The sequence below is a fragment of the Schistocerca cancellata genome, chromosome 3, assembly GCF_023864275.1.
Source record: "Schistocerca cancellata isolate TAMUIC-IGC-003103 chromosome 3, iqSchCanc2.1, whole genome shotgun sequence".
Classification (NCBI taxonomy): Eukaryota; Metazoa; Arthropoda; class Insecta; order Orthoptera; family Acrididae; genus Schistocerca; species Schistocerca cancellata.
In genome coordinates this window covers 39677621-39691537 of record NC_064628.1, presented here as the reverse complement: position 1 = coordinate 39691537, position 13917 = coordinate 39677621, and the positions used below count along the sequence as shown (strand labels likewise).

The 13917-nt window shown below is 42.5% G+C and overlaps 1 protein-coding gene and 1 long non-coding RNA gene across 5 annotated transcripts in view; one reads left to right on the top strand and one right to left on the bottom strand.

Moving 5' to 3' along the window:
- LOC126176868 (uncharacterized) overlaps nt 1-13917 on the bottom strand; it is a 169109-nt gene that overhangs the window by 59180 nt on the left and 96012 nt on the right. The window lies entirely within an intron of this gene.
- The window catches only part of LOC126176867 (phospholipase D1), a 190750-nt gene that overhangs the window by 94937 nt on the left and 81896 nt on the right, over nt 1-13917 (top strand). For all 4 annotated transcript variants that reach the window (XM_049924060.1, XM_049924059.1, XM_049924058.1 and 1 more), the window contains 2 exons: nt 7107-7289; nt 9646-9924. In XM_049924060.1, coding sequence (XP_049780017.1) covers nt 7107-7289; nt 9646-9924 — 462 coding nt within the window. The remainder of the gene's footprint in view (nt 1-7106; nt 7290-9645; nt 9925-13917) is intronic.

Below are 13917 nucleotides of genomic sequence, written 5' to 3'. Positions count from 1 at the left end.
CTCAAGAGAAAAGTAATGACCTGAAGTTACTCCGTAGGAATTTTAATGCCCAGATGACTTGTGACAGAATGGCTTAAGGAAGGCTGTTCCAACACAGATGGCGTAACTACCCACCAGCAATCCTGCTGTACCACATTCTGCGAGTGCACAAGCCACTTGGCTATCCCTGTCCACAGGTGCTCACATGGGCTCCCACTTAGCTACATGACCGCCCTTGCATAAGCTGTTTGCCCTCTGCCACACGAAGTTGCTTCGCTGCCTGCAAACTGGCACTCGAGCCAGAACAACCTGGTTTAAGGCAGATGATTAACTTGGGTGGGGCAACTAAATGGAGATTTGAAGTACTGAATGACATTTCCAGTGGAATATGTGATTTTGAAAAGCTTTAAGGAGATGAGAACCCTAAGATGAGAACCCTAGTGACATGATGCTATTTATGCCTCGTCTATGTTGATGAATGCTACAGGTAATCTTTATAGGATGTGCATACCTACTGCAGTGCAGCTTTTGCAACTACTATTTTCATCAATTCCTATCCACCCGAAGACGCCGCCTTTGTCAAAACTAGTCCTTGCTTTGGATACTAAAAAACAAAACCATCTTGCCATAAAACAAGAAACTGATTTGTAATTGTGATATTGGAAGCTACCGACCCCATTGAAGAACACTGGCCTCTCTTCAGTGCAACCATAGTCACTGTTGCAGTGCATTCTATTCATTGGAAAAGAGATCTCAAATGTTCAGTGGATTCAAAACAAAACACATCAATTCATTAATGGAAAAAACCTTGCAAATGGGAATAGACAGGACTGACCAAGGAAGCTACAGACACTCAACAGAATAGCAAATACTGTAGAAGAAAGTTATACAGCTGCAGAGAAGGCAAAATTTAGGTTGTTGCATAAGTTTGTACTGTTTTTGTTTTGCATGTTGGTATTCCAGTTGCTATTAGTTTATTTATCGATTGCCATTTTTATTTGTAGTTTGCTGTGCTATTTGAGTTTAGATATTGTCATTTGGAGATAGTGAGTGGTGCTGTGGACGCTAGAAAATTGAAATCAGAAAATTTCTGATACAGAAATAATTGTGCCTTGTATGGGGATTGGTCAGCGCATGGCAAGAAAATGGTTTCCTCATTTTAAGTACGGTAGTTTTGACATTAGTGACTCTCAGCGTTCAGGAAAACTTTGGGGTTTGATGAAGACCATTCGGTCACATTAATCCACAATTATCCATGTCAATGAATTCGAGAACCGGCAGATGTGGTGAATTGTGGTCATTCAACCGTCATGTGACATTTGCATACAATGAGAAAGGTTCTAAAATCTTATGTATGGGTACCACATGCTCCACACCAAAAATCACAAAAAGCAGCCGGTGGCCATATGTGTACCTCTGCTTTTTTGCCATCAGTTGGCTCATGAACAACACTACCATTCCTATCCTGTATCATTATGGGTGACAAGAAATGGTGTCTTTAAGGAAAGGTAGGAATGGTTGACCCCAAACAGAGCAGCAACTCCTCGTTCAAAGACCTGTGTGCATCCACAAAAGATAATGTTCGCATCTGGTGGAAGAGCAATGGTGCGTCACTGGTGACATTTATGACGCTGGTGATACTATACAGGAGTCGGGTTGGAAACTCATTCTGCATCCACTTTATTCACCTGATCTTCCACCATCAGATTTTCACCATTCTCCTCTCGATCAAACAACCTTCAAGGAACTTCCTTTCCAGATTAAAACATGCTCCGAACATGGCTCAACGAGTTTTTCACTGCAAAACTATTGTTATTTCTAGAGCTGCAGAACTGAAAAATTGCTCCAGTGTTGGCAGTCTTTTGTAAATAGTTAAGGAGATGAATAAAGTCTCTGTTATGTATATCTGTTGTGTTTATTAAAGTTATGAAAAAATGTAACAAACCTTCACACCAACCCAGTAAATTGGAGAAAGCAGTTGTACTGTGAGCCATACTAGAAGGAGCTGCGCTAAAAATTACAATGTCTGATCAGGAGATTGAAGGTATTAGAATCCATATGAGTCAAAGATAAAAATGGAAATATATGTGGGAAAGAAAAAGATCCACATCAGGTCAGCCAAAAGAGAGATGGGTCTCACAGACCATTAGAACTGGAGAGGAATAACGTCACTGTCATTTATTGACATTATTTTGCGTAAATGAAATGAAAATGAAAATAAAAATGAAAATATATTTATTTTCATTTTCATTTCATCCTCATGTTACACTTTCCACCTTCTAATACCATGTCACCCTCACAACACCTCCACAACGACCCCATTAAGTTTTATTTACATTCCCTCCGCAAACATGCCTTCGCCCTAGCCAGATTACACTCCCATATTTTATTTTCTCAGGCTTGTCTGACATTTGGCATCACCCCCAAAGGCCTCACAGTTCCCATCTCTGGCTGCAACCCTTCTTTCCATCAGTCTCTATACCAGTTCCAAACTGAACAATCCATTGCCCTCACCCACCTAATCCTTCACCTACACATCAACTCAGCCAATGAACACACCCGTCAACTCCTATCCTTAATAAAAGTCCTCAATCTTTCCTCTCCCACATCCACACCGGCTGTTCAGAGCATCCTCCTACAGGCCAACTGCAAATTAGAACAGCATGCCACCCTCCACCTTAAAAAACTATCCAATCTCCTGGTTTCCCACCTCCGGAAAGGCAACTCACTCACCCTTCACAACCTTTCCAGCAAACCTCAACCTCCTCTCATTGCACACAAACCCAGTCTCTCCCATCTACTCAATCTCCCACTTCCAGCTCCACTCCCTCCAAAACCTCAAAATTCCAATCAACACAATCTGGAACCACAACACCCTAATTCAGTGGTTAACCTTTCCTCCAAACCTCTCTCCCAATCCGAAACCTCTGTCCTATCCAAAGGCCTCACCTTCAGCCCCACTCTCAGATTCAACCAAACAGCCCTTGTCAAAGATTTACTGTCTTACACCTGTACTCTCTGCTGGAAATATCACTTTGCCACGAAGAAAAATGATCCTAATCCTACTCCTAATGATCCAACTCCCCAAGACACTATCCAAATTGAACCCTGCCTGGAACAGTTCCATCCTCCGTCACAGCGGGACCCACCTCCTCTTCCTCAAAATCACCCTCTCCCAACCTTCCAGGAATTTCTGACTTCCAACCTTGCCTCTCAATCCTTCTTAAAAAACCTTAATCCTGCTCCCAACATCACCACTGCTGAAGCCCAGGCTATCCGTGATCTGAAGGCTGACCGATCCATTGTCATTCTACGGCAGACAAGGGTTCCACGACCGTGGTACTTGATCATCGGGAGTATGTGGCTGAGGGACTGCGTCAGCTTTCAGACAACACTACTTACAAAGTTTGCCAAGGTAATCCCATTCCTGATGTCCAGGCGGAGCTTCAAGGAATCCTCAGAACCTTAGGCCCCCTACAAAACCTTTCACCTAACTCCATCAACCTCCTGACCCCACCAACACCCCGCAAGCCTACCTTCTACCTTCTTCCTAAAATTCACAAACCCAATCATCCCGGCCGTCCCATTGTAGCTGATTACCAAGCCCCCACAGAACGCATCTCTGCCTACGTAGATCAACACCTTCAACCCATTACATGCAGTCTCCCATCCTTCATCAAAGACACCAACCACTTTCTCGAACGCCTGGAATCCCTACCCAGTCTGTTACCCCCAGAAACCATCCTTGTAATCATTGATGCCACCCCCTTATTCACAAATATTCCGCATGTCCAGGGCCTCGCTGCGATGGAGCACTTCCTTTCACGCCGATCACCTGCCACCCTACCTAAAACCTCTTTCCTCATTACCTTAGCCAGCTTCATCCTGACCCACAACTTCTTCACTTTCGTAGCCAGACATACCAACAATTAAAGGGAACAGCCATGGGTACCAGGATGGCCCCCTCGTACGCCAACCTATTCATGGGTTGCTTAGAGGAAGCCTTCTTGGTTACCCAGGCCTACCAACCCAAAGTTTGGTACAGATTTATTGATGACATTTTCATGATCTGGACTCACAGTGAAGAAGAACTCCAGAATTTCCTCTCCAACCTCAACTCCTTTGGTTCCATCAGATTCACCTGGTCCTACTCTAAATCCCATGCCACTTTCCTTGACGTTGACCTCCACCTGTCCAATGGCCAGCTTCACACGTCCGTCCACATCAAACCCACCAACAAGCAACAGTACCTCCATTATGACAGCTGCCACCCATTCCACATCAAACGGTCCCTTCCCTACAGCCTAGGTCTTCGTGGCAAACCCATCTGCTCCAGTCTGGAATCCTTGAACCATTACACCAACAACCTGAAAACAGCTTTCGCATCCCGCAACTACCCTCCCGACCTGGTACAGAAGCAAATAACCAGAGCCACTTCCTCATCTCCTCAAACCCAGAACCTCCCACAGAAGAACCCCAAAAGTGCCCCACTTGTGACAGGATACTTTCCGGAACTGGATCAGACTCTGAATGTGGCTCTCCAGCAGGGATACGACTTCCTCAAATCCTGCCCTGAAATGAGATCCATCCTTCATGAAATCCTCCCCACTCCACCAAGAGTGTCTTTCCGCCGTCCACCTAACCTTCGTAACCTCTAAGTTCATCCCTATGAAATCCCCAAACCACCTTCCCTACCCTCTGGCTCCTACCCTTGTAACCGCCCCCGGTGTAAAACCTGTCCCATGCACCCTCCCACCACCACCTACTCCAGTTCCGTAACCCGGAAGGTGTACACGATCAAAGGCAGAGCCACGTGTGAAAGCACCCACGTGATTTACCAACTGACCTGCCTACACTGTGAAGCCTTCTATGTGGGAATGACCAGCAACAAACTGTCCATTCGCATGAATGGACACAGGCAGACTGTGTTTGTTGGTAATGAGGATCACCCTGTGGCTAAACATGCCTTAGTGCACGGCTAGCACATCTTGGCACAGCGTTACACCGTCCGGGTTACCTGGATACTTCCCACTAACACCAACCTGTCAGAGCTCCGGAGATGGGAACTTGCCCTTCAGCATATCCTCCCTTCTCGCTATCCGCCAGGCCTCAATCTCCGCTAATTTCTAATTTCAATTTGCCACCGCTCATACCTCACCTGTCTTTCAACATCATCTTTGCCTCTGTACTTCCGCCTCGACTGACATCTCTGCCCAAACTCTTTGCCTTTACAAATGTCTGCTTGTGTCTGTGTATGTGCGGATGGATATGTGTGTGTATGCGAGTGTATACCTGTCCTTTTTTCCCCCTAAGGTAAGTCTTTCCGCTCCCGGGATTGGAATGACTTCTTACCCTCTCCCTTAAAACCCACATCCTTTCGTCTTTCCCTCTCCTTCCCTCTTTCCTGACGAAGCAACTGTTTGTTGCGAAAGCTTGGATTTTGTGTGTATGTTTGTGTTTGTTTGTGTGTCTATCGACCTGCCAGTGCTTTTGTTTGGTAAGTCTCATCATCTTTGTTTTTTAGATATATTTTTTCCATGTGGAATGTTTCCCTCTATTTTATATATATATATATATATATATATATATATATATATATATATATATATAAAAAGAAAGATGATGAGACTTACCAAACAAAAGCGCTGGCAGGTCGATAGACACACAAACAAACACAAACATACACACAAAATCTAGCTTTCGCAACCAACGGTTGCCTCGTCAGGAAAGAGGGAAGGAGAAGGAAAGACAAAAGGATATGGGTTTTAAGGGAGAGGGTAAGGAGTCATTCCAATCCCGGGAGCGGAAAGACTTACCTTAAGGGGAAAAAAGGACAGGTATACACTCGCACACACACACATATCCATCCATACATACAAGACACAAGCAGACATATTTTTCCCACGTGGAATGTTTCCCTCTATTTTATATATATATATATATATATATATATATATATATATATATAAAATAGAGGGAAACATTCCACGTGGGAAAAATATATTTAAAAAGAAAGATGATGAGACTTACCAAACAAAAGCGCTGGCTGGTCGATAGACACACAAACAAACACAAACATACACACAAAAATCTAGCTTTCGCAACCAACGGTTGCCTCGTCAGGAAAGAGGGAAGGAGAAGGAAAGACAAAAGGATATGGGTTTTAAGGGAGAGGGTAAGGAGTCATTCCAATCCCGGGAGCGGAAAGACTTACCTTAGGGGGAAAAAAGGACAGGTATACACTCGCACACACACACATATCCATCCGCATATACACAGACACAACAACCGTTGTGTCTGTGTATATGCGGATGGATATGTGTGTGTGTGCGAGTGTATACCTGTCCTTTTTTCCCCCTAAGGTAAGTCTTTCCGCTCCCGGGATTGGAATGACTCCTTACCCTCTCCCTTAAAACCCATATCCTTTTGTCTTTCCTTCTCCTTCCCTCTTTCCTGACGAGGCAACCGTTGGTTGCGAAAGCTAGATTTTTGTGTGTATGTTTGTGTTTGTTTGTGTGTCTATCGACCAGCCAGCGCTTTTGTTTGGTAAGTCTCATCATCTTTCTTTTTAAATATATATATATATATATATATATACCTCGTGATGTACGTAACATCTTTGGTAATGCCTCCCTCAGACCCAGCATCTTTGGTAATAGCTTCTTCCTCAGATACAGGACCTGCTTAAAAATGAATCCAGCAACACTGATCTTTTAACACCAGTATTTCTCCCTACTGTGGACTTAAGTACAAGCAATGACCCAACCAACTTTGATACCTTTAGGAAACACATCATCTAAATTTTGCATATAACTTTGTACATCATCGCAATATGATGTAATATCTGTTGGAAATGAGTGCCAAATTAGAGACCATCAAAAGACTGATACTGTACACCTGAAGCAGCTCAGAAATACAAATGGCACAATTTATTTATGTGCTGCGAAGGAAGTTCAGTAATTTACTCATTTAGGAACCATTGGGTTGGCTAATGGAGATCTCTAGAAGGTTGTTACCCATTAAAAAGGTATGGTGACAGCCATATTTCACTATAAGTCTTATCTGTTAAACAACAGATGTAACAACCTCTGCGAGAACCAAATTCTACAATGTTCTGATTATTCCAGATTAGTAGACCTGGGGAGCGTCTCTCAGACATTGGCAACAGGACACCTCCCACTGCGCCGGAAGCTGACGTCCAGCCGCCCAGTGGCTGCCACAAGTGTCCCACAGTCCGTCCTCAGCCTGGCTCATGCCACCAATATGGTGGGTGTTGGCGCACTTGGTGGTAGCTACAGTAGTATTAACAGGTATAACAAATATTCCTAGAATTATGTGGGTAACTTGCACTGACAGCCAGATTTCCCTGCACTTCATGTCCTGATATATCTGAATAATTATTTTAATTATACTATTTAATTCTCCTACCACATAAATATGTAAAGCAAGTGTATCTCCATTCCTATTTTACCTTATAATTTCTTTAAAGAATTGGGGTTGTTAGTTTTTATAGAGTTTATATTAAAGTTCTAGACCTAACTTTTGGTGTGATGATGCAGATGAGGATCGATCTTGTACAAACTGCAACACATTACACAAACGTGTTTTTAGATAAAGCATACAATTATTTAACTGGCATGAAACATTGATCATAGCTGAGATGTTTACTCTAATGCGACTCTGTAGGGGAAGGTTTGGTGGAGACCAACCAAGTCATTTAATGAAGAAGATGTGTGATTTAATTGGCGCCGTTCTAGATATTCAGTTGTGCTGGGAAGTTATCCAGTAGGCTTGAGCACAGAGAATATTTGGAACAAATTGAGAGCAATAGAAATAAAATGACTTAGTGATTGGTCTTGGCGCCTGTTCAGTAGTTTTCACGAGCATTGACAATAGCTAGGGAGTACATTTTGACAATATAATTTAGTCTAGGAGTATGTTTTTGACAATGTAATTTAGCTATCTGTTAGAGCATGGTGCTGTTGAGATATATCATATATGTGCCACTGATTATTCAAATCTAATAGTTGTGTGAAGGAAGGCAAGGGAAGCAGAGTATGTCTTTGGCTGAAATCGGAAAAATGTAAGTTATCTCAAGAGGCAATGCTTAACCAAAAGCTCTCCAACTCCTCAGATATTCTTTTTGTGTGTGAGGAAAACAGTAGACTTGAAAAAAACTTACAAAGTTTAAAGAAGAACTGTACAGACTGAGAAATTATGTGCCTAGGATTAAAATTTAGAGAGATGAGTAATTGTTTCAAGTGGCAGATTATTTAACAGTGAAGTCATTCCTCATGCAAGACACCAGTGATAGTGTACTTCAGAAATTCTGAAATAAAAATGTGAATAATCATTTTTCTCTGAGTTCAGTCTGTGACAAGAGACTGAGAACAAACGACACCAACATCATCCATCGTTAAGATGTTATGTATGATGGAACCGCACATAATTTATTTTTGGATTCTCATCCCACTTCTGAGCAAGAAATTTGTTTGCAGCTGTTTTCTTTTTATGAATGCTGCTGTGTTACATTTTGAGGTGGTGATGTGGGTTAGGGAGGATTGGGGAGGGAAAGGCATCATGATATTAGAAAGACTAGAGACATGTGACCATCAAACTGTTATAAAATTAGAAGTTTTGTGTCTAACTGCACTGGTGTGCAGGTCAAACACTGCCAAGAGATAACTTGAGAAGTTCAAACAAAAGACACGGATAAATATGCTTGGATTCGTAAAATGAGGAGCATTGAAGCTCATAAAGAATTATGAAGTGTAGAATTAGTTGTGGGAAAGATGTGGCACTGCTAGAAAAATCAGATTGGCTTTTTTTTTTCCAGGCACATACTCCATATGAGCAGTAACAAACTGACCAAAATTATCTTGTTACAAACTGGGCAACTCAAAAGCAGATGAAGACAGAAAAAAGAAGTGAATGAAGATTTGAAGCAGAATGGGTTGGAGCATAAGATGCAATAGATAAGAACAGAAGATTAAGAATGGGAAGTCATGCAAGCTTAAAAATCTAGATTGTCTGTATTGACAGCAATGGGTAAAGGAAAGGAGAATGAAGGGCTTTGGCTACAAACACAGCAATATTTTTGTGAACAGAAAGGCATGAGAGGGAGAAATTGGAGCAGAGACAAGAGGACAGAGGGTTGCAATGTTTTAGATAAAGGTCTGTGCTGTAGGGACAATTCACATATGCATAGTTAAAAGGAACTCGAATGAAGGATCTGTACAGCACAGGCTCCAGGAGTCTATTGTACTGTGGTCATGATTTTGATGCTCAAGTTTGACGTTTTGTTTCCTATCATCATTTATGAATTTAAATTTAACTTGCCTGTACATGCACTAACACTTCTGTCTTCTCCTATCCAATCTTTCTTCCATTCGTTTCACAAGTAATGTCCCACGTGAGTAGATAAATGTCTTTATAGAGTAGCTAGTTTTCGTGTAGCATAATTTACATGTCATTCTTAAGCATGCAGTTGGAATAACAGGAAAATAGTATTATTGGATAGAAACATGGCCAAAAACTATTTTTTCTGCTAATGATTTGTTTCTTCCGTGTATCGAAAGAAGTTTAGAAACTAAATAGTGTGTGTATATTTGCAGCAGCATTGTGCATTTTTTTTTCTTTTTTTTTTTTTTTTTTTTTTTTTTGCAGTTCGGAGGCAGGTGTTTCGCTAGCAAGTGAAACAAAATTCATACCAGTCGCACCAACTCCCCCTCCAGATCCTGGCGAGAATGAGAAGCAAAACACACCTGAAATGGCACGGCGGAACCTAGTGTCTCGGGTAATAGAATCTACAGGCCAGGCACGCGAATGGATAAGCAAACTGTATCGAGGAAATGAAGAGGATGAAGAGGAAGAAATCAATGATAAGGACAGCATAGATGGAGACATGGTGCTGCCACATGTAAAAATAGAAGCTGAAAGTCCCATGTAAGTAAATAAAAGTTACAAGGAACATAATTTTATTATTTGAGTGTTTTTCTCTTTTTCCTGACAACAAGAATAAATAGTAATACAAAAAAAAACAGTACTTACTTAATGCATATGCAGTAAAATTTAGACTTTTAATTCTGCGCACTGTGCAATAAATTTGCTACAAAAATCAGAAGCTTGAAGTAACTGTAGATGCTATGTTCCTAACTGCTGCAAACTACTAAACTAAACTCTGCCCGAACAGGCCTTGAAGGCCCGCAGTAGTGATGGACTGCCGTGCCATCCTCAGCCCACAGGCATCATTGGATGTGGATATGTCGTCAGCACACCGCTCTCCTGACTTTATGTTAGTTTACGAGATCAGAGCCCCTACTTCTCAATCAAATAGCTCCTCAGTTTGCCTCACAAGGAACGAGCGCACCCTGCTTGCCAACAGCACTTGGTAAACCAGATGGTCGCTCATCCAAGTGTTAGCCCAGTCTGACAGTGCTTAACTACGTTGATGTAACGGGGACCGGTATTACCACTGCGGCAAGGCTGTAACTGCAAACTGGGGGGGGCTACCAGTTAAAACTGATATCAGTATTTTAGTTCTAAATATTGTTTCTGATGACAAGAGTCAGCTTATGGATTAACACATTATGAAATGATATTTATGAACAATAAATATTAGCCATTGGATTAATTGTTTACTGAAATTTTAATTATTGTTATTTAATTGTTCGTGGCAAATTTTCCGTTTTGCCTTCACTCTAAACTGTTAATTTGAATTTTTTGAATGAGCATTTTTATTTTTGTCTACAAAAACTCAGTTATATTAAAGTTCCTGTTAAAAAGTAAATAAATATACACTCCTGGAAATGGAAAAAAGAACACATTGACACCGGTGTGTCAGACCCACCATACTTGCTCCGGACACTGCGAGAGGGCTGTACAAGCAATGATCACACGCACGGCACAGCGGACACACCAGGAACCGCGGTGTTGGCCGTCGAATGGCGCTAGCTGCGCAGCATTTGTGCACCGCCGCCGTCAGTGTCAGCCAGTTTGCCGTGGCATACGGAGCTCCATCGCAGTCTTTAACACTGGTAGCATCCCGCGACAGCGTGGACGTGAACCGTATGTGCAGTTGACAGACTTTGAGCGAGGGCGTATAGTGGGCATGCGGGAGGCCGGGTGGACGTACCGCCGAATTGCTCAACACCTGGGGCGTGAGGTCTCCACAGTACATCGATATTGTCGCCAGTGGTCGGCGGAAGGTGCACGTGCCCGTCGACCTGGGACCGGACCGCAGCGACGCACGGATGCACGCCAAGACCGTAGGATCCTACGCAGTGCCGTAGGAGACCACACTGCCACTTCCCAGCAAATTAGGGACACTGTTGCTCCTGGGGTATCGGCGAGGACCATTCGCAACCGTCTCCATGAAGCTGGGCTACAGTCCCGCACACCGTTAGGCCGTCTTCCGCTCACGCCCCAACATCGTGCAGCCCGCCTCCAGTGGTGTCACGACAGGCGTGAATGGAGGGACGAATGGAGACGTGTCGTCTTCAGCGATGAGAGTCACTTCTGCCTTGGTGCCAATGATGGTCGTATGCGTGTTTGGCGCCGTGCAGGTGAGCGCCACAATCAGGACTGCATACGACCGAGGCACACAGGGCCGACACCCGGCATCATGGTGTGGGGAGCGATCTCCTACACTGGCCGTACACCACTGGTGATCGTCGAGGGGACACTGAATAGTGCACGGTACGTCCAAACCGTCATCGAACCCATCGTTCTACCATTCCTAGACCGGCAAGGGAACTTGCTGTTCCAACAGGACAATGCACGTCCGCATGTATCTCGTGCCACCCAACGTGCTCTAGAAGGTGTAAGTCAACTACCCTGGCCAGCAAGATCTCCGGATCTGTCCCCCATTGAGCATGTTTGGGACTGGATGAAGCGTCGTCTCACGCGGTCTGCACGTCCAGCACGAACGCTGGTCCAACTGAGGCGCCAGGTGGAAATGGCATGGCAAGCCGTTCCACAGGACTACATCCAGCATCTCTACGATCGTTTCCATGGGAGAATAGCAGCCTGCATTGCTGCGAAAGGTGGATATACACTGTACTAGTGCCGACATTGTCCATGCTCTGTTGCCTGTGTCTATGTGCCTGTGGTTCTGTCAGTGTGATCATGTGATGTATCTGACCCCAGGAATCTGTCAATAAAGTTTCCCCTTCCTGGGACAATGAATTCACGGTGTTCTTATTTCAATTTCCAGGAGTGTATTTGATGTCAAAATGTGTTTTTCACTTGAAATAATTCAACAAAAAAACTCTGCAGATTTTACACAAAAGCTTATTATCTGTGTGCAATTTCTATTAAATAATAAGAGAGAAAAAGAATTAAGGCAACAATAATAAATCACTCCATCCACAATTTCCACCCTTTAGAACTGACTGTTCGTAATGCTCAGTGTGATAAGATTCTCGAGTACAACATGATTTATGAGCAGAGTTTCAAAAAAAAAGTTAGCAAGATGGTGAATACTAGTGGGGGTAAAGGGTAGAGGGGCGAAGTTTTCTTTTATTTACCTATTTTATTTGATATTTTGATTCTACATATCTTGAAATGCATAATGCAAAAGTCTGAGGGAGTCTTAGAATTTTTGAATCTCTGTTCAGTGATGACCTTATTACTAGGAATGATAGCAATAAAAAACAAAATTTGGTTATTTCAGATACTGGTTATTTTGAGCAGTTCTAACAGTCAGGTTAAAATGGAGATGAAAACAATCAGTATAGCTGAAAAGGGTTCCCCACTCGACCCCTCCACCCCTACCCCACCCCCCAGCAATAACTGTCATCCTTACTGCCTACTTCGGAGTGACCTCTCCCCGTCCGGCTCTTGTATACACCCTACATTTTACCTTCTTCCTCACTCAGTTTCTTCTGATCCTGGATGTTCTATAAATTGATATTGATGTATGGTTTTCAATATTCAAGTGTGATGGGCCCTTTTCCTTGCTGGTAATTAGACATGCTTCAATCTCGGATACTGTTAAACATACTAATTCTGATTGGCAGATAATAGTTTGTTTTAAAGTAGAACACAATAAAAATACAATGGGTACAGTGACATGCATTTGACACATCTCTCCTCTGAGTGTGTGGACGCCCCATCTTCACTGATTAACTATATTTCACAATATTTCATATATGCCTGCTAACTCAGTGTGCTTTCTTAGCTAACTGAAATAAAACAGTGAAGCTGTAGCCACCTGAAGGTTGGTTTGAACACCACAGTGCTTTATTAGGCACATTCCTGTTGGAGGTGGTATGCCTTTGCTTGTTAAGATATTTGTGCGGACTCACCCAGCCATTTACAGGGGATAAATTATTATTATTTTTTTTGTCCTTAGCTAGTTACAGCTGTGATATATTTGCAGAAATGCATTTCTATTTGTCATCAGCTGTGTATACAATATATGTTCTTGACCAGTTTCAGTTTATTAAACCATAATCAACTGGGAGAAAATTAATAATGTCTCTTGGTTTAAAAAAGCATATTACTCATAGAAGACACTTCAGTATACCACATGTGACAATGCAGCATAACCAGATTTTGACAGTATCTATGACATAGGACTCCAGATGGCAGTTGCCTGTTAACTGTCAGGAGGTATGTGCAACTTGCTTAAATTTTTCAAGATATTGTCGAAATCTGGTTATGTTGTATTCCATGTTTTGTCATTGTCACATGTAGTATATAAAAGTGTCTTGTATGAGAACTGTGCATTTTTAAACCAACATATGTTATAATTTTGCTTCGAGCTGATGATGATTTAATACACCAAAACCGGCCAAGAATAAATACTATGCATGCAGCCGATGGCAAATAAAAATGCATTTCTACAAAATTACAGGGGAACCTACAATTGAACATGGACTCCAAACCATGGTGTAACTTGGAATTCTTCACATTAACAAATCGTTGCCATAAATC